Below are 25,819 nucleotides of genomic sequence, written 5' to 3'. Positions count from 1 at the left end.
GACAGTCCAAGAGGGCCTTGTTCACCTATCTGACAGTTTGCAGCCTGTATGATCTTGGCATGGGGGCAGAACTCAGCTGGAATTACTCATCTCGGCTCCATGTACTTTTTTACCCTCCAGTAGTCTGGTTTTATTTACATGGCGGTCTTAGAATTCCAGAGCAGTAAGAGGGCAAGTGCCAAAGCACAAGCAGTTTTTAATCCTTTGCTTTTCTGACATTTGCTGTTGTCTCAATGGTCAAAACAAATCACAGGGCCAAGCCAGATACCAGAGGTGGAGATACCGACTCTGCCTCTTGATGAGAGAAGTGTTAAAGTCACAATACAAAGGGTGAGCACACAGGGATGGGAGAAATTATTGTGGTCATTTCCACAATCCATCTACCAAGCTGCCTTACCAAAAGTGCTGCAATTAAATCAAAAGACAAATGACAAACTTGGAGAAATAGTTACAACTCAAATCACAAAAGATTAACTTAGCTAATACATAAGGAGCTCCTATAAATTATTAAGAAAAAGACCAAACCACAATACCTATATGGCTAAAGGATATAGACAGCTTCCAAAAAAGGAAATACGAGTGTCTTCTGTATTTTGTATTATATTTATGGGAAAGGAGAGGAGGGACATTTCTAAGGTCTTTTAGATAATCTTATAAAAACCTGGTTGCTTCTTCAATCTAAGTGCCCATCAACAGATGAATGGATAAAGAAGATATGGTATATATATACAAAGCAGTACGACTCAGTCATAAAAAAAGACAAAATTGTCCCATTTGCAACAACAGGGATGGACCTTGCGGGTATTATGCTAAGTGAAATAAGTCAGACAGAGAAAGACAAATACCATATGATTTCACTCATATGTGGAAGATAAACAAACAAACAAATGCACAGATAGAGAGAACAGACTGGTGGTTACCAGAGGGGAAGGAGGTGGGGGAGGGCAAAAAGGGTAGAGGGGTACATATGCATGGTGACGAATGGAAACCAGACTTTTGGTGATGAATATGATACAGTCTGTACAGAAGCTGGAATATAACAAGGTACACCTGAAATTTACACAACGTTATAAACCAACGTGACCTCAACAAAATAATTTTTAAAAAACCTGATTGCTTTCTTAAACATATGCTACAGAATTTTTAAAAGTACAGAAAGGTGCAAAGTGAAAAATCTCTCTTTCTTCTTCCCTACAGCACATTTGTCATGTCCTTTGATTTGACTTATGAAAGATTTTGCCATGCAGGAATTTTTAGTATTTTAAAATTTTCAAATATTTTAATCATTTAATTTATGGCTCCTGGATTTTAGTTATATGTTTCCGACTCTAAGATTATGTAAAAATCCAAACATTAAAACTCCTCCAAGACTTCTTTTACTATCTTTTTTTTAATATTTAAATCTTTGATCTTTTGGAATTATCTTGACATAAGCTGTGAAGTATGGATCTAGCACCATGTGTTGAATTAGCCATCTCCCTACTATTGATCTAAAAGGTCATCTTTTTCGTAAACTAAATTCCTGCATATATTAACATTTGGAGGTAGGCAGGTGAGCTGATCAGAAAGAACGACAGCAAACCGCTGGAGAGGGAAGGGTGGGAGAAACGTAACTGGAGATGCAGGTCACTCAGCTGACCTAAGCAACTGCATGACAACTGTCATTATGTCCACCTAAGAGAACTACTGAAGGACACTTAACTGCCAGCAACATGGAAAACCAACAACATTTTTTAATATGAAAACGATCAGGACACAAAAATGCAATACACAGGAACCACTATTCTATCAATAACGACATTAACTCATCTAAGAACACAAAAATTAAGTTATTAAGGAATGCCAACAGGAAACAATTCTTTAAAGTCCTATTCGATTTACTTCGTTAGGGAAGACGAAGTTTATTTGTCTCTGGTCAGAGTTCCATCATGTCTACTTTCTTTGTAAGTTCAGCTTCAATGATATCCTAAAGGAAAAAAGAAACACCATAAATACTTTAAATAAGGACAGAAAACAGATGTTCTAACTTCTAATGTCATTTAAAATAAGGGAACCAAAAAAGAAAAACATTCAATCAGAAATCTTTAAAAATACCATTATGAATGAATACTAAACATGCTTTTAGACATCCCCTTGCTTTTACATCTCCCCCCTACTTCCCACACCCTAAAAGTTTTCAGACTCCTGATTCTAATAAACAACTAAAGGGGTAAGAAAACCCTTTAGAGAGATGAATCAGTGTAATGACACATAAACAGATTTTTTCTGACCTCTTCTCCTTTCGCAATGTCTCTCACATCAGCTCTTTTCCTTTCTCATTGCCACTGTTCTCAATACTTTGCACCTAGCCTAAATAGGCCAGTTGGTCTCTGCAACTTTCTTTCTCCCTCTTCCAATCTACTCTATACACTGATTCCAGAATAATCTTCCTAAAGAACTGGCCTGATTAAAAAGCATACCTTTGATCACATTTCCCTTTAGTTTAAAAAAGAAAGAAACACACAGCAACTTTCAGTCATCCCCTACAGCCTCCAAGTTCAACTATCATAAACCAATTGACCTTCTTCGGCCCCATCTTCCACTGTTACTCCTAAGCAGCTGGACTGTATCACTTGCCAAAGCTTGGAAAAGTCCTCCATTTTTTTTCAGCTCTTATGCCTTTGTTAATTCCTTTTGCCTAGAACATCCTGTCTCTCAACCCCTCTTTTCCACCCAGGAAAATCTATGCAAAATTTTAAAAAACTACTATGTACTTTTTATGGGAAAAAAATATACACATATGCCAAAAAAGTATTAAAAGATGCACAGGAAGGATACACAGCAACTTTGGGACTATGATTTACCTCTGAGGAAGGAAAGAAGAAGGATGAAGGGAGCTTTAGCTATATCAGCATTTATTTTATTTTTTTTTAATTTTTTTTATTTTTTAGGAAGATTAGCCCTGAGCTAACATCTGCTGCCAATCTTCCTCTTTTTTTTTTGCTGAGGAAGCCTGGCCCCGAGCTAACATCCGTGCCCATCTTCCTCCGCTTTATATGTGGGACGCCTACCACAGCATGGCTTGCCAAGCAATGCCATGTCCGCAGCTGGGATCCAAACCGACGAACCCTGGGCCACTGAAGTGGAACGTGTGAACTTAAGTGCTGCACCACCGGGCTGGCCCCTATTTTATTTCTTTTAAACAAATTTGAAGGAAAAAAATGGAACTACTTACTAATTCTCGCTTTGCTTCTTCAATTTTCACCTGAGCAAGAGATGGATTCTTTTAAAGAAAAATTAAAAAAGAAAGGTTATATTGTCTCAACAAGGACTCAAGGGGGAAAAAACACAACAATTGTTTTCAAAAGGCAAAAACCCTTACATAAAGTATATCCAATGTACATATAATACTGAAATTCAGCACAGACTTTAAGTCCTTAAACATGGACCTGGTATTTTCACGGTCATTTAGTACTCTTGGGGAAAGTTGGAGATGACTTTTTTTTAATTCACAAAAATAATTACCGGCATTAAATCTAAATAGGACTCCAATTTTTTCTTCAAAGGTATAGTCTGTTGTTTTAGTTCTGCCAATTTCTGGGAATGAAAAAAACAGAATCACAGAGTATTAGCTATATTCACAACGCAACTAAACATTGCCCATTTCTGAAATAAAAAAAAATAAAGCACTAACATTAGAATATTTTAAATAATGTATCAAAGAGCTTCAAAGACAAACGGATAACAAACTCATTTCCATTGGAAACAATTCTTGTAAGATGCTTAAAATGGAAAAGTTATACTCCCATTTACTAAGAATAGGATTTAAGTATGCTTTCTAGGAATATAGAATAATGTGATGAAGAGGAATCAGAATGTAAAGGAAGAGAGTCTCAAATACATATTTATGAACTGTCAACTTCAGATTCCAAAAATCAACATACAAAAAGATCTTAAGAATATTAAAACAGAACAAAACCCCCTATTTCTCCCTCTCCCCACCAAAATAGATAAAACCCTATATAACCTAAAAACCCAGAATTGCATTCTACAGTTTTGGGGCCTGCATTTCTACTCTACTCTGAAAGAGAAGAAAGAGGAGGACCCACGTGGTTAACACATAGTCCTTCAATAACTGTTTAATAAATAAATCAATAATACATAACTGACTCCAGCAAAGAGTTTCTAGCATAGAGTAATAAAGGAAACCAAACGAATGTGAGGATATATCTAGCTAAACAGGTAATCAAGAAATAAATATTGGTGAACACAAAGTACAGACGTAAAGGAAAAGAAATCAGGTTAATAGTGAATGAAGCTCTAAAAAAAGAATCAAGTGAGAAAGCATCACACTAAGAAAGTTAAACTGGGTTAAAATAAGCTCACCTCTGAAAGGGCTACTAGTGACTGATGAGACAGAGAGGCATCCAAGCCTCTGGCTGAAAGTTGCTCCTACAATTACAAAAAAGGGAGTTCAGCTAAAAAAATTATTTTGAAAGCATCATGAAATATTTTCAACATAACACACAGTAAAGAGAAGATACAAATCTTAATGAAAAACTATACATGCATCTAAGCACTTCACTGGTGCATGTGAATCATTTCTAACAGTCACAGATTTGTGACAGGATGGGTGCAGCGCTGAAGAGCCTGAGCTTTGGGGCCTGGCTGCCTGCATTTGAATCTGGATCCTCCGCTAAGCAGCTATGTACCCTGGGGCAAGTTAGCTGTCTTCTCTGTAGTTCCCTTGCCTGTAAAAAGGGAATAATAATACTGCATAGTTGTGAGGATCAAGGTCTAAAAGGAGTCTGCAGAGAGCTAAATACATTCAGTCCTTCACACAAACCTCGGCAGCTCTGATTCCACATCGGAACTCCTCTGACTTCGCTTTTAGGAAGTTCATGTTCTGAAGACGATTGTCAACTTTGGCCCTTTCCGTAGACAGATGCAACTCTGCTTTCTTGAGATCCCTTTAAAAAGTAAAGTTGAAAACATTTTATTCTCCTCAGTAAAATTATTATAAAAAAGAAACTCTATTGCTTTTTGGATTCAACACTGAAGTAGCCAAGAGTAAGACACTTGCTGGATTTCCTACCATCAATTTTATATCCCAGATTAGCTACCATGCGTTCTTCCAGGTCATATTCCCCTCCATGCTGCCATCTGAGATTTTTCTCAAAGAATAATAAATAATTTTAAAATTAATCTATGCCAATTATTCTTGGAGAAAGTAAATCTGCTGCTCAAAAAAGTGATTTAACATATCCTACAGCCAATCTGAATTATGGAAGTCTCAAAAGCTTCTATCCTAAATGTGAATGACACAGTGTCTTGCATATACATATTCAATATTTGTTGAATAAATTTACACACCACCAAATTACTCGTGCATATACATACTGCTGACCCACAGCATCTAATCTCTGGGGCAACAGGGATCTAAGGAAGGTCCAGAGCCTCAAGGGAGATACTGGGACTCCAGTAAGAAAGGGCAACAAAATATAATGTGACTTTAAGTTGCAGCATAGCTTTAAAGTAAAAAAAAAATTCACATACATTTTGATAACTATAAAACCAAAGTTATTTGTAAAAAAGAGAAAAAGGTAAGAAATTGTATGAAGTAAAAGGTGAAAGTCTATACCCAACCACCCCCTACCTCTACCCAAGTCATTTTCAACTTAAAAAGATACTTTATGGACCCCATCTCCTAATGTGTTGTTATAAATCACATCTATTGCCAGAACGAAATCCAACAGTGTCCCATTACTGCCTTTATAATAAAAATTGTCACCACTTCCAACTCAATTACTTACTCTCGTAGACATTTTTCTAACACTAAAGTTGCAGTCAGATTTTTTTCAAGTTTTGCCAATTCGAGCTTGATTTCTTCATTTTTGGATTTGGTACGAAAAAGATCAGAAGTCAAATCATTCACTGCAGGGATAAAACTAAAAAAAGAATCTGGTCACATAAATGGACATTAAGGACAATAATTACAATTATTCCTCATTTCTAGCAATGATCTTATCTCTGCATGGATTCCACTATAACCACGCTATTTTGTACCTCTACACATTTTTTACATGCTGTTCCCATTACCCAGGAAGTCCTTCTTCAACTGGCAAAGTTCCACTTGTCCTTCAAAACTCAAATAAGATTTACTCCCATTCTGTAATTCACTACCCCTTTCTCTGTGCTACTTAGTTACAGCTCGTCCATTCTTGTACTGTTGCAGCTGTCACTCTGTGTTGTAGTTTTACATGTCCATCTTCCTTATTTGACCAGAAGCAGAGACTGTCCTTGCTGGCAGTTGTTATCTTTTCATCTCTGCTTCCCTACTGCCTCTATATGTATATAGTTACATATAGTTATATGCCTAGTATATAACTCTATTTGGTATCTGCTGAATTGACTTAATTCAAGTCTAGATTTCTGCTGCCATACAGCCTACATGTTCTTATACCTGATATGCTACTCTGAGCATCTATATACATTCCAAGTCCGTATATTGGCAATTACGTAGAATAGCTTTACAGTTCTCTGATTATAAGTTGTAGTGGTCATCTAGCTAAGATAAGCCCACCAGAGACAGTCATATGGACTTTGGAGTCCAATTCTGTCATTTATTAGCTCAGAGAAGTTATTAACAAATCCCTCCTGAGCTTGTTTCCTCTTGTTGGAAGAATAATATCATTATATAGGTGAAATGCCTGTCACATATAAAGGTCCTTAACCTACTCTACTCAGTAGAGTATGGACAGCACCAAAGTTCACTATGCTCAACCAAATAACTTAGCCCGCTGCTGTTCTTACTGTTTATAGGGAAAAATGTAAGTGAGACCTAATCCCTTCCCCAATACACATGAGAACCAAACCTCACCCTGGAAGAAAACACGAAAATTTACCAACACCAAGTTTATCTGATTTAATTATACATACTCACTAGAATGATAAGGAGTCAACTAAATTCAGTGTTTTTGCATTTACTGTTAATTTCCTATATAAAATTACCTTGAGAAACAAACAGTCCTTAGTTTAAGACCTTATAGCATACATGATTGAGGAAATTAAAACTGTCACAAGAATTACCTAGCTAGTGAGGTGTCCTTTGTTTCAAGGGCCACTGCACTGTCAACCAAAGCATTCAGGTACCTAGAACCAGTGCCAGACAGATTGGCAGGGGAAAAATTCACACTCTCCATGAGAAGGTCCTGAAGATGCTTGGCTGAAAAGATATAAGAGTTCGATGGTGACTAAGATGTTTGTTTTATTTTATTTTTAACAGCTTTATTGAAATCTTTCACATATCACACAACCCACACACCTAAAGTATATAATTCAGTGGCTTTCAGTACCTTCACAGAGTTGTGTGCCCATAGTATTGATCAATTTTAGAACATTTTCATCACCCCAAAAAGAAACCCCACATTCTTTAGTCATCATTTTCCAATTCCCTAACCTATAAAACCCTAGAGACCACTAATCTCAATTCTGTCTCTATTCATTTGCCTATTCCAGACATTTCACATAAATGGAATCATATAATATGTGGTCCTTTGTCACTGGCTTCTTTCACTCAGCATAACAGTTTCAAGGTTCATCCATGCTGTAGCAGGTGTCAGTACTGCACTCCATTTCATGGCTGAATAATATTCCATTGGATGGCTCTACCACATTTTATTTATCCATTCATCCATTGACGGACATTTGGGTTACTCCCACTTTTTGGCTATGATGAATAAATGCTGCTATAAATATTCATGTATGGGTTTTTAAATAGACATATGTTTTCATTTTTCTTGGGTATATACTTAGGAGTGGAATTGCTGGTCATATGCTAACTTTGTTTAACCATTTGAGGAATTGCCAGACTGTTTTCCACAGCAACTGTATGAATTTACATTCATACAGAAGTGTATGAGGGCTCCAGTCTCTCCACATCTTCACCAACAGTTGTCACTATTTATTTTTTATTTCTTTTTGCATAGTGATCATTCACAGAACTGAATAATGATCAATGAAATGACAACTCGAGACTTAAATAACAATTTTTTGGGAGGGGTGAGGAAGATCGGCCCTGAGCTAACATCTGTGCCAGTGTTCCTCTATTTTTTGTCTGTGGGATGCTACCACAGCATGGCTTGATGAGCAGTGTGTAGGTCTGCATCTGGGATCCAGATCTGCGAACCCCAGGCTGCGAAAGCAGAACATGTGAACTTAACTACTACACCAGCAGGCTGACCCCAATATTTGTCTTTTTGATTATAGCTCTCCTTGTAGGTGTTAAGTGGAATTGTGGTTTTGATTCAAATTTCCCTCATGACAAATGATGCTGTGCTCACTGGCCATTTGTCTATCTTCTTGGGAGAACTGTATATTCATATCCCTTACCCACTTTTAATTGGATTGTCTTTTTATTATTGAGTTATATAAATTCTTTATATGTTGTAGATACAAATCCCTTATCAGATATATAATTTGCAAATATTTTCTCCCATTCTGTGGGTTGTTCTTTCATCTACTTGACAATGTCCTTTGAGAACAAAAGTTTTTAATTTTGATGGTGCCCAATTTACAAATTAGTAAATTTATCAATTTATTTTTAATTCTGTTGCTTGTGTTTTTGGTATCATAGCTAAGAAATCATTGCCAAATCCAACATTACAAAGATATACACCTATGTTGTCTTTTGAATTTTAGGGTTAGCTCTTACATTTAGATTTTCCATTCAATTTTGAGTTAATTCTTATATATGATATGAGGCAGGGTCCAACTTCATTCTCATACATGTGTGTATCCAGTTATCCCAGCACTAATCATTGAAAAGGCTATTCCTTCCTCCATTGAGTTGTTTTGTCACCCCTATCAAAAATCAAGTGACCAGGAGTCCGACTTTCAGCCAAATAGCACAAGGAGCTCTGCTGACCTGCTCTCCAGTGAAACTGATGAAAATTCAAAAAAAGAAACAGAAAAGTAAAAAAAAAGCCACCCCAAACCAAAACACAACCACTTAAAGCCTCTGGAAATGGTCCTAAGGACAAACAGCAAATGAACAAACATCTATTCAAGAAAATCTATGAAAATTCAGTAAGGAAGGTGAGTCTGTTGTTTTTAACCAAGATCACTCTCTCCTCTTCCCTCCCAGCTCAGGGAGGTGGAGGCTCCATCCAGACTGCTGCAGTCAAGAAGGCAGGGCTCCCTCTGCCCCCAGCTCCCTGTCAGAGGGCTTTCTTTCCAGGAGGGACAGAGCTTCAATGTTTCTCATTCTGCCACCAGTTATCGGTGGCTGAGACTAAGTCCTAGGTGAACGTAGTCAAGAGGTGTGGGGTCTCTTCCTCCACGCAGCCACTGCTCTTGGAACAGAAGCTCTACCTTGGGGTGAGGCACACTGAGAATACTGGTGCCCCAATGGCCCTTGCACCAGCTCATGAGGCAGTGGCTCCAAACCAGAAAAGGCAAGCTGAGAGGACCTAAGATGGCTGCACTCCCCTCCACCAAGCACTCAGCATCTACACTAGGCTGTCACTCAGAGAAAAGCATGCCATTGTCTCTACCCTCAGCTCCAGAGCCCTGGCTCAGAGATTTTGCCTTGAGGAAGAAGCAAGCTATAACACAGATAGGTCCCAATATCTTCCAAAAGGAACTGACTTCATTTGCAACAGACCCTGGAGAAGTTCAAGCCTAAGGAGACTCTCAAGAATAGTGGAAGCTGTACTAAAAGGCAATTGGGAGGAGAGTCAAGATACAGGTTAAATGGTAGGCCAGCTAATTTGCATGAAAGGACCAGAAAATAAGACATCTAGGAGGAGCCATCTTTGGGTCAGAACAAATATCAAATACTGACCTTAGAGACATTCCCTTAAGAGTGCCAGAATTTGATTAGATTAGCTTGTAGGGCAACTAATGCCCCAGGGTATTGCTGAAAGCAATAATCAATTGTCAGTTAGTGGGATTTTACAGATGAGTGTGGTCTGTGAAAGAAAGGAAGCCAGTCCTACCAAAACCACTGTCATTGCAGAGTGACTGAGGGCATACTCAAGTATGCAACTCCCTGGGGAGCGACAGCAGAGGCTTAACACTGTCGGGGGTAAACAGACTTCACTAAAACAATCCAGTCAGTCATTAAACAAATAAACAAGAAAATAACAATAACAAGCTCTGTGGGAACTAGTACCCAGAGTTGCTAAAATGTACCTAAAATGTACTCTAAAAATGTACTCTAAAATGTCCATTCACTGACAAAAAAATGTGAGGAATGCAAAAAACAAGAAAGCATGACCTACGTTAAAAAGCAAGCAATAGAAACTGCCTGTGAGAATAATCAGATGTTGGATTTGTCAGAAAAGACTTGGAAATAGCCATAATTAACATGTTCACAGTACTAAAGGAAACCATGATTCAAGAATCAACAAAAGGTAAGATGACAATGCGGCATCAAATAGAGAATATTAATAAAGAGATAAATTATAAACAAAGAACTCAATGGAGATTCTAGTTGAAGAGTACAATAACTGAAATGAAAAATTCACCAGAGAGGATTGACAATAGATTTGAAGTGGCAGAAGAAAGAATAAGTGAACTTGAAAACAGAACAACAGAGATTATGGAAGCTAAAGAACAGAGAGAAAAAACAATGAAAGAAAAGAGAGCCTCAGAGAAATGTGGAACACTATTAGGCACACCAACATATGCACAATGGGAGTACCAGAAGGAGAGAAGAGAGAAAGAAGTGGAAAAAAACCAGTCAAAGAAATAATGCCTGAAAATTTACCATATTTATTGAAAAACAATAACTCACATACCCAGGAATAACTTAAATAACTCAACAAATCCAAGTAGGATAAATGCAAAGAGATCCACAGACAGACAGAGTAAAAATACTGAAGTAAAAGATGAGAAAATCTTGAAAACTGCAAAAACAATAGAGAAAAATCAGTAAAACTAAAAACTAGTTCTTAGAAAAGATCAACAAAATTGAAAAACCTTCACGTAGATTGACTAAGAAGAGAGAAGAGTCATATGACTAGAATCAGAAATGAAAGAGAGGACATCTTATTGACCTACTTACTTACTAAAAAAGACTATAAAGGAATACTATGAACAACTGTACTCAACAATTTAGATAACTTAGATGAAATGGACAAACTCCAAAAAGGACACAAGCTATGGAAACTAACTCAAGAGCGTAGATAATCTGAATAGACCTATAACAAGTGAAGAGATTGAATTAGTAATCAAAAGCTGCCCACAAAGAAAATCTCAGACCTAGATGGTTTTACCACTGAATTCTATCAAATATATAAAGAAGTAATACCACTTCTTCACCAACTCTTCCAAAAAACAGACAGGAGGGAACACTTCTCAGCTCTTTCTATGAGGCCAGTATTATCCTAATACAAAAAGACAAAGACATCACAAGACCTATTACTTATAAATATGAATGCAAAAATCCTCCACAAAATACTAGCAAATGGAATCCAGCAACCTATAAAAAAATTATATACCATGAGGATGTGGATTTATCTTAAGGATAAATGTTGGTTCAACATCTGAAAGTCAATTAATATAACACATCATAGCAATAGAATAAAAAACAAAAGTGACATGATCATCTCAATAGACACAGAAAAAGCATTTGACAAAAGCCAACACCCTTTCATGATAAAGGCACTCAACAAACTAGGAAGAGAAGGGAACTTCCCCAACTTGATAAAGGGCATCTACAAAAACCACAGCTAACATTATACTTAATGGTGAAGACTGGATGTTTTCCCTCTAAGATCAGGAAGAAGATAAGATGTCCGCTCTGGCCACATCTTCTCAATATTTTATTGGAGGTTCTAGCCAGGGAAATTTCTTTTCATTTTCCTCCTCAAATGAAGAACTGGCAGCATGAAGAATGAATGGTTTCAACAGTTTCACCTGTAGTTTCATCACCACGATTAAAAAGTCCTCAAACAAAACTTTACAACCTTTCACAATTTCTAAAAATATTTCCAAAATGTTTCAATCTCATGCTGCAAAGAACTGCACTGTGCAGAAATGAAAACTGCATCTAAAAAACAACTTTTAGCTCAAAAGTCATTCAAGTCCATAGAGCTATATGGTACCACTACTCAGAATTTAAAATTACAAACAGCCCCATGGCCTAGCGGTTAAGTTTGGCATGCTCTGCCCCAGCTCAATTCCCGGGCGCAGACCTACACCACTCGTTGGCAGCCATGCTGTGGCGGTGACCCACATACCAAACAAAGGAAGATTGGCACAGACGTTAGCTCAGGATGAATCTTCCACAAGTTAAAAAAAAAAGAGGCAGACTGGCAACAGATGTTAACTCAGGGCAAATCTTTCTCAGCCAAAAAAAAAAAAAAAACGAGTTCACAAGCACATATATTGGAGAGTAGGAGTGTAAAGGAGCATCCCAGGGGAGGTTCTTCAGTAAGATAGAACTGTTCTGTATCCTGATTGTGGGGGTGGTTCCCAGAATCCATGTGTACAGCAAAACAAAAAGTCAAATTTACTGTATGTTAATTTTAACAAGAAAATGGGGGGAAAAAAGCACATATGCAATAGAATTAAAATATAAATTATACTACATTCAAAACATTGTATGTAACACATGCCATACACTTGGTTAAATTTAGGGCAAATATAGGTCTCATGTCCTTTCTCTTTTGTATATTCCCGCCATTAAAAGGTTTTTATCAGGGACTGGCCCCATGGCCGAGTGGTTAAGGTCACCCACTCTGCTTCAGTGGCCCAGGGTTTTACGGGTTTGGACCCTGGGTGTGGACCTAGCATCGCTCATCAAGCCATGCTGAGGCAGTGTCCCACACAGCAGACCTGGAATGACCTACAACTAGAAAATACAACTAGGTACTGGGCAGCTTCGGGGAGAAGAAAAAACAAAAATAGATGTTAGCTCAGGGCCAATCTTTAAAAAAAAAGTTTGTATCAATCTTTATTTTTGTGGTTTGTATTATAAAAACAACAGGTGTGTTGAAAACACTTTTCAATCTACATATGCACAGCACAAAATACTAAGGCAATCCTGTGAATACAGAACAAGAGAGTGATTTGTTCAAGTCTCACAGTTCATGGCTGCCACCTCAGGTGTCCTGATGGCTCATTATGACTAATGCATGGAGACTGGAAACATCAAAAAGATATGTAAGTGAAAAGCCACAAGCATCTTGTATGTAAGGCTAGTAAGTTTAGACTCTTATCTTTTAGGACTTACTATTTTGCTATCAGAGTACCAATAAAATATATACTAGAGTGAAATTTATGATTTATTAAGTTACTATAACAACAGATTGGAAGACAAATCTGGATAAAATAAAGAAGCAAAACTAGTAAGCAGTCTACACTAAATTAATCCCATATACTTCAGTGTTATAAAATATGGTTGCCTCTAGTTATTATCTCATTCAAAACTCTCTAATTAATCTCACCTTCTGATTCATATTCGCTTGCCTTCTGTTTCAAGTCCTCTATTACCAGGTAGACATCCCTGTCCCGGACCCTGTTGCGTTCCGCAAGGTGATGCAAAATCTCTGTGGTCCGTGGATTCACCTCATATTGTGGAATGGGATGATCTCCAAATATTTTTTTCAACCACGCAGCAACCTAACCATGAAATATTAAAAGCCTTGTTTACTGTAATGGCACGAAGCAAATATGACAAAGAAGTGATCAAAAGCAAACTAAATGCTTTCCATGAATATTCTGGAGTCCTACTAACTTCACATCCTACCTTGTCGTTAGGGAGATATTAGATGTCAGGAAACACTTAAAAAGCGAGCAGGCACAATGAACAACGGTACAAGTCAAAATTAGCAGAAAACCATCCTTTCTCGAAGCTATAAAAGCAGTACGGGTTAATAATTTGCATCACTCGAATAATTTTAAAGCTCAATATGCAGGTCCTAGAGCATTATTATACGTGCAAAGTCTGAAACAAAAGAGTTGTCCTCAACACACCATAAGCCTCGCAGTGCCGGGAGGTTCCTAGAGCTGGGATGCGGGACACGGAAGCAGGTCAGGTGTGATAATTCTAGGAGGAAGCAGCGGTGAACTGGGAGGCTTCGCTGGAAGATGGGTTTAGGTTCAGAAGTCCCACTCCAGACTGCTGGGAGGGGCTTCGTACCAGCGGCCTCCTCAAACCCTCTGCAAGCCCAAGTCCAAGCCAGGGAAGGCCGGGAAACGCCCCTTCCAGGAGGGTCTAAGCAGAAGGGGGCTCGCAGATGGTGAAAGCGGCACTAAAGATGGACAGCTGAGTAGGGGGAGGAAAAAAGTGAACGTGCCGCGCCCTAGAGATCCGGCGGCTGGGCGACTGTGTCAAAGACAACGTTTCCAGAAGGCTGCAAATCTCCGCTCCCGCCCCATCACCTGCGCCTCTTTCTCCTCTTGCGCCTCCATAGCCGCTGCTCCCGCCACTTCTCGAGAGGATCCTCGCGGGACAGGCTCCCTGCTGGCTCCGAAGGCCCCGCCCACACACCGTTGGTCCCGCCCCCACGGGCCCGGGACTTCTGGGAGTTGTAGTTTTTACTAGGACTCTGGGCCGCTAAGCTCTTGGACAAGGCTGGTCCAAGCCTGCAGCCCTGCAAGGCTCTTCTTGGTTGCCGCCTTGCGGCTCTCTCCGCCCTCCGTGGTATAGTCTCCAAAACGGGAAGTAAAGCCGCGTAGAACCAGGCTGTTTTTTCCCTCTTATATTTTTATTTCTTACTTGAATTGCTTGTCTTAAAAAAAAATAGCTGAAACTTGTGTTTTGGATCGCAGATGTTTCCATTTCTTCCACACTGAGAGCATTAACTTGAAATTTTTACCGGCAATATGCGCTGCAGCAGTCAATCGTATCTGTTAGTTTCCACTACCAAAGAGCTAAATGTGCTGGAAACTGTTTTAAAACACTTGACAAAGCTATGCTGTGGTAGGCGTCCCATATACAAAGTAGAGGAAGATGGGCGTGGATGTTAGCTCAGGGCCAGTCTTCCTTAGCAAAAAGAGGAGGATTGGCAGCAGTTAGCTCAGGGCTAATCTTCCTGAAAAAAAAAAAATTAAAAAAAATAAAACACTTGACAGCATCCAACTACTGGCACTGTCTCTGCCACTCAGCCATTCATTTCTTGCCTTCCCTTGAGTTCTCTCCTCTCTCCATCACTCTGTAATTAACATGGTGAGAGGTTCTTTGTTTTCTACAGCAATGTATAGTTTTCTATGTTTTCCTGTTTTTGTTTCATTCTTACAGGAATCCTGTAAAATAGGTAGACCCATATTATTTTAGCTATTTTCATATTAAAAACAGACACACATGGATCAAATGCCTTGACCAAGATTAGGCAGAAGAGCTGGAACCTGACCACAGTGTTCTGGCTCCAATTGCGTGTTTCAGTCTCCTTAGGTTATATCACACTGCTGCTGCAAACCTCCTGCAGTGTACAGTGTTATGTTAGGAAGGGCAGACCACGTGCTCAACTGTCTGTGATGTGTAGTTTAATATCAAATTGTGGATCAGACTTAGCATCAAGTGTCTTTCTCCTAACTCATATGCGTATTGAAAATGATTAAACCTTTCTTTTCAAAGGAATCTTACTAACTAGCCAACACTATATTGTATGGCTTTCTTGTGCTTTTTGTTTCAGTCAAATATATCTCTGCTCAGTAAGCAAATTTCAGATAAGCTGGTAGAGGCCTTGAGTATGGGGGAAAAAGCTATCTTTATACACTTTGTCTACTTTCATCACTACACATTTTACAAAATATCCCTGTAACTTTGTTGTTTTTACAAACCAAAATTTTTCCTATTCCTACCCGATTCCCAGAAGAAGGACTGTCATATTTTACCATGGCTCACCTTGTAAAGGAAGTAAAATATTAAAGACAGGGATTGTTGGCCATAGGTTTGCAAGCTATGTTTTAGGAGATGACACTTTTAACCAGGTATTGATATGGTTCACCCAAATTAAGGTTTTGGGTGTAAACTAGGATTTCGTGGATGAAGCTGAAAGATGCTTCTCAGAACAGTTACAAGTGAAGGCTAGTCTCCACTATCACAAAATACCCAACATCTCCCCAAAATTCAGTACATATCACAAAAATCTCAGTACCACAAAAATTCTGTGGGGGAAAAAAGTCCTGTCCCAATCTTAGTGGGTAGGTATAGAAAGTTATTTTCATCATTTCTATTTTACTCCAAACAAAAATCAGAGTCCCCACTGTCATGAAACTAGTTGCTGGTAGAGAAAAACTTGAGCCCTAGTCTGGTCTAGAGTGAGACTACTGATTAGGGACCATTCTCAGTAGGATTGGCAACCACTACTCGAACTCCTTGAGCCTGTTAACACTTTTAACACTTTTTAAACAATTTGCTCTAATTCTCAGACAAGATTCTTTTGAATCTAATCGAAAAAGAGCTGCGATTCTCCAACTTGAGTGCTACCGGATCACCTAGAATGGTGTGGATGCTTGTGAAAGATTCACATTGACCCAATTTTTCGACTCAGAGGGTCTGGGGTGTGCCAGCGATCTGCCGGCCGGCAGGAAACCTCCCGCGTGCGACCCGGCCGGGGGATAACTGTTTACTGTTGCTACAGCACCAAATTTTAACAGCTGTAGTGTTGAACCCGACGCTACCATCCCCCGGACACCGTCAGGCAAACCGCACCAGGGACAGGCTGACGCCAACATCATCTGGTACCCCGGATGCGGCCTGGGAACTGCTTGTTACCAGGTTCCGCTAACCACGTGGTCACCCCGGGCAACCACAAGGTCGACTCGAAAGACCCAAATAAATATGTAACGGATGCCTCGGCCAAAGCTAGCAAAAGTCTAATCACTCATTTTGAGGTTTAAATCTAAAAACTATACGTAGAAAAAGCAACCCCCTCCCCCTAGCAAAATGCCGATTCGCGTCCGGAGGTGAAACCGAGGGGCGGTACTTCCGGGTCAGGTGGGCCGGCTGCCTTGACCTTCCTCGCTGCTCGGCCATTTTGTCCCAGTCAGTCCGGAGGCTGCGGCTGCAGGGGAACCGCCCGAGGAGGAGCTGCAAAGATGCTGTCTGTGCGCGTCGCCGCGGCCGTGGCCCGCGCCCTCCCTCGTCGGGCCGGGCTGGTGAGCACAGGGGCCCGGCGGGAGGGAGGTGGCTGGGCGGCGGTGGCGGCGGCGGGAGGCTGGCGGGCTCCGGAGCTCTTTCTGCAAGGAGGGTGAGGGGCTGTGGCGGGTGCCGCCATCTTGCACCCCTGGCTGCTCGCTGGGCAGGGCGGGCGGCGGAAGGGCGGTTTTGCTCGCTCCCGGTGCGGGCTGATGCAGAGTGATGCAGGGGAGCCAGTGACCTCGGTGCTGTGCAGGGATGGGGCCCCGAGAGGATTCCCTTCTTGGTCTGAGGGCGGCCCGAGAGGGGCCTTGGGTGAAGGTCAGCGCTTGGGCGCCTGCTGTCCGAGGCTTGCTCGAAACGGCGAGGCTCGGCCCCGCGGGTTCTCCGGGACTCCCTCGCTGAAGGTCAAAGCCCTGTTGTCAGCTCCTGTCGAAGTGAGCTAGGGCAGCCTGACATTGCGCGAAGGTCAGCAGGCCCGGGATTGCACCTCTGCCCGGAGGTCGGTAGAGGATAGCAGTAAGTGCAGGCGGTTTCTGCCTCCTGCAGTAGGCGGTCTCGCAGGCCTGCGTACTGAAGCGACCGTGGAAACGATTGTCACATACGCATTTCGTGGGGCCCATACCGTGACAGCGGTGAAGCTGGCTCCTCAGTTGTCTCAGTCTGGCTGAAAGAAGACTTTGCTCTGTGATACTTGGACATGTTTTAAGATTTCGTCCTTGAGGAATCATTAAAGACAGTGAGAACTCAAGTCAAAAAGAACATAGGTCAGAGAGTACCAGTAAAGGTCAATGCCCTTCTTTACCTATGTCCCTTCAAGTTAAGAACATACTTCTTAAGTCTTATGTAAACGCTTTTATATTTATTTATTTTTTCTTTCAAAAGTGATCCCAATTTGGAAGGTGAAATAAACATACTGGCCATTTTACTGCCCTAACATAACCGCTGGCAGCCTCGTGGATTTCTGTTAGCAAAAAAAAGCATTTTTAATGCCTTTCATCCACATCCTGTAGAAGACAGTAGCTTCGGAATTGACAGTGACCAGTCACACCGTTACGACTTGAAGGAGGAGTCCAGATTGCCTCCAGTTTAAGAAAGTCAAAAAAAAAAAAAAAGCATATGCCATACCTCTTAGTTTTAATCAAACTGTAACATTGACAGTTTTTGTTTGCTTTTAAAGTAAAATATGAGATCTGTTGAGATATGTCCGTTTTAGGAAGCAGTTTATCTTACTGAGAATTTCCACAACTCAGTTTATAAATAGAGTATTTACAGTGTCCGGGGAACTGCATAGTAGATTTTCACATATATCGAAAGGTACTTTCTCATGTGATTAACTCTTCTAATTTTAAGCAAAATATTTTGAATATGATTAATATTTTTCACGGATAATGTGATCAAAGTAAACCTGCATTTAAGCTTGCCACTTTTATAAAGGCTTTCTTAAAAATCAGATTTTTAAAATATTCTTGGACTAGGTCTCCAGAAATGCTTTGGGATCATCCTTCATTGCTGCAAGGAACCTCCATGCCTCTAATACTCGTCTTCAGAAGACTGGTAAGTCATTTCTGTCTCTACGTCACACTTACTACCTTGTCGTTAAATGAGAAAATAACTTACATAGGTTACATAACTGTTGTGGGTTCTTTTTTTCCCTTTGTTAATTTTTTCTCTCAATTTTAGTTGCTATGGAATCTCAGATTCTTAACCCATAATGTGCCCTTTAGCCTTGTCTTGGTAGGTTCTCTTGTTCTAGTGAAATTAACCATAGTTATATATTTCTCTTTCAATGTTAGTGTAGTTTCTTTTTTCTAGTAGTGTGCCTTGGATGGAAACAAAGTACACATATCAGGTGGTAGGCACCCTTTCTGATTTATGAAAGATTTCTTTTCCCCCCCTCCTAAAAAAATTAGAAGTAACTTTTACCCTGTGTTTTGCAATGCCAGCAGTTGCTAATCTATACCTTGGAGTCTGAATTTGCACATTGCAAATTCGATAAAGAAGTGGGGAAATGAGCACAAGAAGATGCCGGAGGTTGGGGAAATTTCTTTTGAGATGTGTATTAGGGCTTTTGAAATAAAGATAAGTATCTTCTACATGCTAAAATCAAGAATTGTACCTACATGCCTTTAAAGGGAAAGATGCTTAACACTTTAACAATTGCTTTTTAAGGTAGACTGCCTTTTAAAAATATGCTTTTTATAGAATTTAGCTAAAACTTCAGATTTCAACATAGATACAGATTCCTTAGAAATTAAACTGAAGGATTCAAAGATAGAGAACATTTATTTTGAGGGTGTTGCTTAATTTTATTAGCTTCTTATCTGATTTACATTTGTGTTGTGAAGTTTTTCTCTGTCGCTTGGATTCTTTTTCATAGTGATAAGTATCAAGCTTTTTTGAATACAATCATGTATGTTATGTTTTAGAATGTAATTTGATAATTTTGATCACAGAGCTCTGGGTTTTATGTTATTGGGGAAATGGATTTTGAAGAGATCTTGGGACCAGGTTATTTTTGTAATGTAGCTGTCCTCTCTCAATAGGCACTGCTGAGATGTCCTCTATTCTTGAAGAGCGTATTCTTGGAGCTGATACCTCTGTTGATCTTGAAGAGACTGGGCGTGTCTTAAGTATTGGAGATGGTATTGCCCGTGTACATGGGCTGAGAAATGTTCAAGCAGAAGAAATGGTAGAGTTTTCTTCAGGTTTAAAGGTAAATGGTAATATGATAATTTTTTTTTGATGTTTTAGCATTGGTGTCTTTTTGGTTATTCATTTGGTAATTCAGAGATTGTGTCAGTTATTTTTTTAACTTTAAATTCTCAATCTACTTCAGTGTTTTTTTATTTTGTTTTTGTCATTATCATAGACTGTGAAAACAAACTGAAGGGTTCTGGTTAACCAAGGTTTTTCCTCTAGGGGCTGGTTTACTCGTAAGTTGTAGCCACTACCACCAAGTTACAAAACTGAGTAAACTTCACCCAAATTCTAAGAAGTTAAGTCTGTTCTTTGTGGTCCTTAAGATCATCTAATACAAAAGCATTTGATAACTTCAACTAAATTTGTTTATGGTGAGAAGTTGAAAGTCATTGACTGTGTATTTCTAGTGAGAGTAGATGTGTTATTGTTGAGAAGTGAGTTAGTGGTGTAGTTATCAGAAGCTCTCTGATGATACAAGTCTACTTCTTTCTATTAGGTTGAGCCAGTTGGCCAGTGGAATGAGAAATAAAAGTTGTAGGAGTCATAGGTTCTCTGAGGAAAGCAGAGTGTGATATCCAGATGGACAGAGGACGGTAGGATTATCTACTGAGCACACAGATAGGAGAAAGTATAGTCCTCTTGCTGGTGTCCAGTATGGAAAGAGTCTTGATGTGGAAGACTAATTACAGAGCCAAAAGTTTTGTCAGTAGCTGTAAGACTGGCTAAAAATGTAACCTCTCTTCAGTGTATATATCTTAAATATCTTTGAAAGGTGAAGCTGAAATAGATGAACTCTGAGTTTCCTTTTAGCTTTTAAGATCTAAGAGTCTAGACCAGTACTGTCCAACCAGAACTTTCTGCAATGAGGGAATGTTCTATGTGCTGTTTAAATATGGTAACTACTATACATATGAGGCTACTGAGTGTGTAGAATGTGGAGTTTCTCACTGAGAAAGTGAGAGTGGGTGATGTGTAGAGATTTGTTGATAATTGGAGGCAAACATAAGTTTCAGACTTTGGTAACATGACATTGATTAATTTAAATTTTAAATAGCCATCTTTGGTTAGTGACTGTTAAACATGAGAGATTTAGACTAAAGATATTGCACCTGCAATGATAACTCCGTGACAATCTTCTCTGTTTATTCTAAGAACTTCTCTAAAGATTTCGTTACTGATCAGACTCAGTTCCTGCAATAGCCTTTTTGATTTAGGGACCTAACGTCTTAGGATGTTGAAATGAGGTTGTAATGATGAGAGATGATCCAATGCTGTTATATTTTGAGAATTTGTTCTTGATTGAGTAGCTTTTCATTTCCCTTTCTACTAACCTGATGAGTACAGGTTCTGATTAGATAATTTTTAAAACTGTTTCTGGAGTTTCTCACAGATAAAAAGATGTGAGTCAAGTGTGTCTTAAAATTTCCACTTGACCTTGATCGCTTTGTTTTATACTGACCACCCAATTCAAAAGCCATAGTCAAAGGAAATGCAGTGAAAAAAGCTTAACCGTTTCAGTTTTTTTGTTTCTTTTAGTTCTTTGAGGATATGGTAAGGAACATGTTAGGCTTATCATAATGCTATCCTAAGATTATTCAAGGAAACATCTTGCTGTTTTAAAAGTCTTAACCAAAGAAGGTTGACTGGTGTTGGAAAAATACTCAAGAGTAAACCAGATCTAAAGGACAACACAGTTTTTCCCCCCCTAGCTATTTTCGTATCATGTGGCGTTGGTATATGAGACGAAGTGCCACTCAAGTTTCATGGGTGTTCAATTGTGTCTTTTGTATAGGGTATGTCTCTGAACTTGGAACCTGACAATGTTGGTGTTGTCGTGTTTGGAAATGATAAACTAATTAAGGAAGGAGATATTGTGAAGAGAACAGGAGCCATTGTGGATGTTCCAGTTGGCGAGGAGCTGTTAGGTCGCGTAGTAGATGCCCTTGGTAATGCCATTGATGGAAAGGTAGGTTTAACATTTATTAGATGCGGTTGTAGCTTCTAACAAACATCAAAACTGATTGTCCTGGGGGTTCTTTTATTGTTTCACAGGGTCCAATTGGTTCTAAGACCCGAAGGCGAGTTGGCCTGAAAGCCCCTGGGATCATTCCTCGAATCTCTGTGCGGGAGCCCATGCAGACTGGCATTAAGGCTGTGGATAGCTTGGTGCCAATTGGTCGTGGTCAGCGTGAGCTGATTATTGGTGACCGACAGACTGGGTAAAGATTGAGTACCTTGTTAAAAGTTCTAACTAAAATTTCCTCTATGGTAAGATTACTTTCTAGGCATGGAATGGTAAATGCTTTGGATATAATGGGAGGAGAGTAGAGTGTGATATGAAGATTAGTGAAATTTAAGTTGGGGAATCTTTTCATGTTTAGTAAGATTTATTTTTACTGTCTTTTAAAGCAAAACATCAATTGCTATTGACACAATCATCAACCAGAAGCGTTTCAATGATGGAACTGATGAAAAGAAGAAGCTGTACTGTATTTATGTTGCTATTGGTCAAAAGAGATCCACTGTCGCCCAGTTGGTGAAGAGACTTACAGATGCAGGTATTAATGAACTTTAGTCCCATTGCTGTTATTGGGGAGTCCTATTGCTGCTAGTCTTGGGATGGCTTCTTAATGAAGGCTGAGTTTAATTTCTCCCTAATGAACTGAACTTTCTACTAATATAAATCAATAAAAGAAAACGAAAGCAATAAATAAAAAAAGATAGTATAAAATGACAGTAAATTCTAAGGTTTTGTCAGTTTCTTTAGAGTAGAAGCTATTTGATTCTGGTTAATCTTAACAGTAAATCATTTCATAGTAAAGCACTTAGATAATTTTTAGTATAGTATCCTCTGATTTAAAATCACAATATGGATAGCCTGGTTAAACCTTAAAATTTATTTTCTTCTCAGATGCCATGAAGTACACCATTGTGGTTTCAGCTACTGCTTCTGATGCTGCCCCACTTCAGTACTTGGCTCCTTATTCTGGCTGTTCTATGGGAGAATATTTCAGGGATAATGGCAAACATGCTTTGATCATCTATGACGACTTATCCAAACAGGTCAAAGGAAATGTATTTTTAGAATCTGTTTGTATGTTTGCAGCACAGTGAAAGTTGACAGATGCAGCTTCTGTCTGATAGGTGAACTTCACAGTTCTTTTCTATGCTCTAGGCTGTTGCTTACCGTCAGATGTCCCTGCTGCTCCGCCGACCCCCTGGTCGTGAGGCCTATCCTGGTGATGTGTTCTACCTGCACTCCCGTCTGCTAGAGAGAGCAGCCAAAATGAACGATGCTTTTGGTGGTGGCTCCTTGACTGCTTTACCAGTCATAGAAACACAAGCTGGTGATGTGTCTGCTTACATTCCAACAAATGTCATCTCCATCACTGATGGACAGGTATTATTTTTATGATTATAAAATAAGTGTAAACACTTTGGATGATTCCAAGGCATTGGTTGAAACTAGTGGTTATGAACTGCTTTGTTAGATGCCTTTTTATTATGGAAAATTTCACTTGTAAGGATAATAGTATAATGAAACCCCATGTATCTCACCCACTTAACCAATTCATGGTATGGTGTATAGTCATGCACCACATAACATTTTGGTCAACAATGGACCATGTATATAACGGTGGGACCATAAGATTAGTGCCACAATAGAGCCTAGAGTAGGCTGTACTGTCTAGGTTTGTGTACACTGTGATGTTCACACAGTGACAGGATTGCCTGACAACGCATTTCTCAAAATGTATCCCATTTCTCAGAACATATCTCTTTCGTTAAGCAACGTGTGACTACGTCATTCTGATTTGTACCCACTACTGTTCTTCTCCCTAGATCATTTTGAAATAAAGCCCAGAGATCATAGCATTTCACCTGTGTGTATTTTAGTATGAATATGTTATCTGTTGTTTTTCCTCATCTCATGCACGTCTTAATCTCAGCAATAGAATATATAGGTTGATTTGGGTTGTGAAAGATTTAAGGGCTCTCTAGCTTTTAAGAAAGAAACTTAGCATTCTTCCTCAGATTGTGGGCTTCAGTTTTTAGCCCAGTGACTTAATCTTGAAAATAGTTGATTTCTTTAAGCTTACTAGCATGTGTATTCTCCTTACATTGTAGATCTTCTTGGAAACAGAATTGTTTTACAAAGGTATTCGCCCTGCCATTAACGTTGGTTTGTCTGTGTCTCGCGTCGGATCTGCTGCCCAAACCAGGGCCATGAAGCAGGTAATTTTTGCATCACTTTGTCAGGGAGAAGGGGTGTCACTAGGCAAAATCAAAGTGTATTTTGTATAGTGCTTTGTGTCTTTAAGTATTTTAGTATTTTATGAGTTAAGCATTTCTGTATTTCAGGTGGCAGGTACCATGAAGCTGGAATTGGCTCAGTATCGTGAGGTTGCTGCTTTTGCCCAGTTCGGTTCTGACCTTGATGCTGCCACGCAACAACTCTTAAGCCGTGGTGTGCGTCTGACTGAGTTGCTGAAGCAAGGACAGTATGGTGAGTTCTTTTCATTTGGTCAGGTTCCTACTGTATCTTAGGGCCTGGGAATACCACATAGCTCCCTTCAAGCTGAAATACATGCTGTTATCTTTCATCAAAAGTACTGCCTTTTGGGCTGGCCCAGTGGCATAGTGGTTCATGCACTCCTCTTTGGCAGCCCCCGTGTTCTCAGGTTTGGATCCCAGGTGCGGACCTACATACCGCTCATCAAGCCATGCTGTGGCAGCATCCCACATACGAAACAGAGGAAGATTGGCACGGATGTTAGCTGAGGGCCAACTTTCCTCACCAAAAAAAAAAACACCACTGCCTTTTGAATGCAATTAGTGCCTATTTTACTTACTTAAAGTACAGTCCTTATCATTTGAATATAAATGCTATAAAGTAGGGAAAACTTAAGTAGACTTAATATCTTTCTTTTCGGGAATTAAGACCTAGTAGATCTCCTGCCTTCTTGGCTGTATGAGTGGAATTCAGCAGATTTAAAGGAATGTTGGGATGAATTCATCTTGCTATAAAATTTCAGCAGATTATTTATACCCAAAACCAGATGATAAGCAGTGCTTATGGAATATTCCCAGAGGTTAATCTTAAAGGCCTTGCGAATATAAGGAGAAAAATCTGTTTCCTGGAGAGGGAGGTAGGAAGGAGCGTTAATGTGGCATTTCTCACTATGTGAGAGTGGGTGATATGTCAAGACACATTAAAAATTTGAGGGAAAAGTAAGTTTCTCTGACACATGGCCTGTATTTATTTGAGCAACTCACTTGGTTTTCTTTTCTTTTCAGCTCCCATGGCTATTGAGGAACAAGTGGCTGTTATCTATGCTGGCGTAAGGGGGTATCTTGATAAACTGGAGCCCAGCAAGATCACAAAGTTTGAGAGTGCCTTCTTGGCTCATGTTATCAGCCAACACCAAGCCCTGTTGGGCACTATCAGGTATGAACACAATTGATAGCCTCTTTTTTGTAAGTTTTAAGGTATAAAGTTTTGTTAAAATTCTCTTGAATTCTGTAATTAGGTTAGTCATTGAATTTTGTCCAAGTCAGCTGATGATCTACTTTTCTTTCAAAATAGGACTGATGGAAAGATCTCAGAACAGTCAGATGCAAAGCTGAAAGAGATTGTGACAAACTTCTTGGCCGGATTTGAAGCTTAAACTCCTGTGGATTCACATCAAATACCAGTTTGGTTCTCTCGTCGTTTGTTCTAGTAATCAGTTCCATTGGTGAAAGGATTACTCGTATGCTCCAGATGTACAGAAATCACGTTAAAAATAAAGTTCCATATTGCTTGGTGGTTTTCTGTAGTTTGATTCTCTAAAGGAACTGAGATTACTTTGAGGAATTGGTAAACATGCTTCTTAGCTTATTTTACTTGGATACTACAATCAGCAGACCTAGATAATTCAAGGCTGAGCTCTTTGTAAGATTCTAGAGTACTTTGTGATTGATTAAAGAGAAATTAATTAGTTGGATATATGTGGCAAAGTTTATATTTGATAATGTTGAAGAGCCTGACTGGCTTCTCTGCCC

General features: G+C 39.4%; 2 protein-coding genes across 4 annotated transcripts; one reads left to right on the top strand and one right to left on the bottom strand.

Annotated features, from left to right (window-relative positions):
• Positions 1–1,303: 1,303 nt before the first annotated feature.
• HAUS1 (HAUS augmin like complex subunit 1) lies at positions 1,304–16,699 on the bottom strand. 3 transcript variants are annotated; one of them, XM_070275062.1, is made up of 10 exons: positions 16,646–16,699; positions 14,371–15,023; positions 13,434–13,608; positions 7,069–7,204; positions 5,793–5,927; positions 4,826–4,949; positions 4,366–4,431; positions 3,505–3,576; positions 3,215–3,262; positions 1,714–1,966 (listed from the first exon to the last, which is right to left on the bottom strand). In XM_070275062.1, exons 2-10 carry the CDS (start codon positions 14,398–14,400, stop codon positions 1,916–1,918), a joined length of 837 nt encoding a protein of 278 aa, XP_070131163.1. In that variant the 5' UTR covers positions 14,401–15,023; positions 16,646–16,699; the 3' UTR covers positions 1,714–1,915.
• A 260-nt stretch (positions 16,700–16,959) lies between these two features.
• Positions 16,960–25,583, top strand: ATP5F1A (ATP synthase F1 subunit alpha). Its single transcript, XM_005612872.4, has 12 exons — positions 16,960–17,091; positions 18,550–18,628; positions 19,618–19,787; positions 21,567–21,740; positions 21,827–21,993; positions 22,184–22,332; positions 22,686–22,837; positions 22,950–23,174; positions 23,903–24,010; positions 24,137–24,281; positions 25,073–25,223; positions 25,362–25,583. Exons 1-12 carry the CDS (start codon positions 17,032–17,034, stop codon positions 25,441–25,443), a joined length of 1,662 nt encoding a protein of 553 aa, XP_005612929.1. The 5' UTR covers positions 16,960–17,031; the 3' UTR covers positions 25,444–25,583.
• Positions 25,584–25,819: the final 236 nt, after the last annotated feature.

This window comes from Equus caballus, chromosome 8 (assembly GCF_041296265.1).
Source record: "Equus caballus isolate H_3958 breed thoroughbred chromosome 8, TB-T2T, whole genome shotgun sequence".
NCBI classification, from domain to species: Eukaryota; Metazoa; Chordata; class Mammalia; order Perissodactyla; family Equidae; genus Equus; species Equus caballus.
The sequence above is the reverse complement of the archived record's forward strand: the minus strand, read 5'-3'. Positions and strand labels throughout refer to the sequence as shown.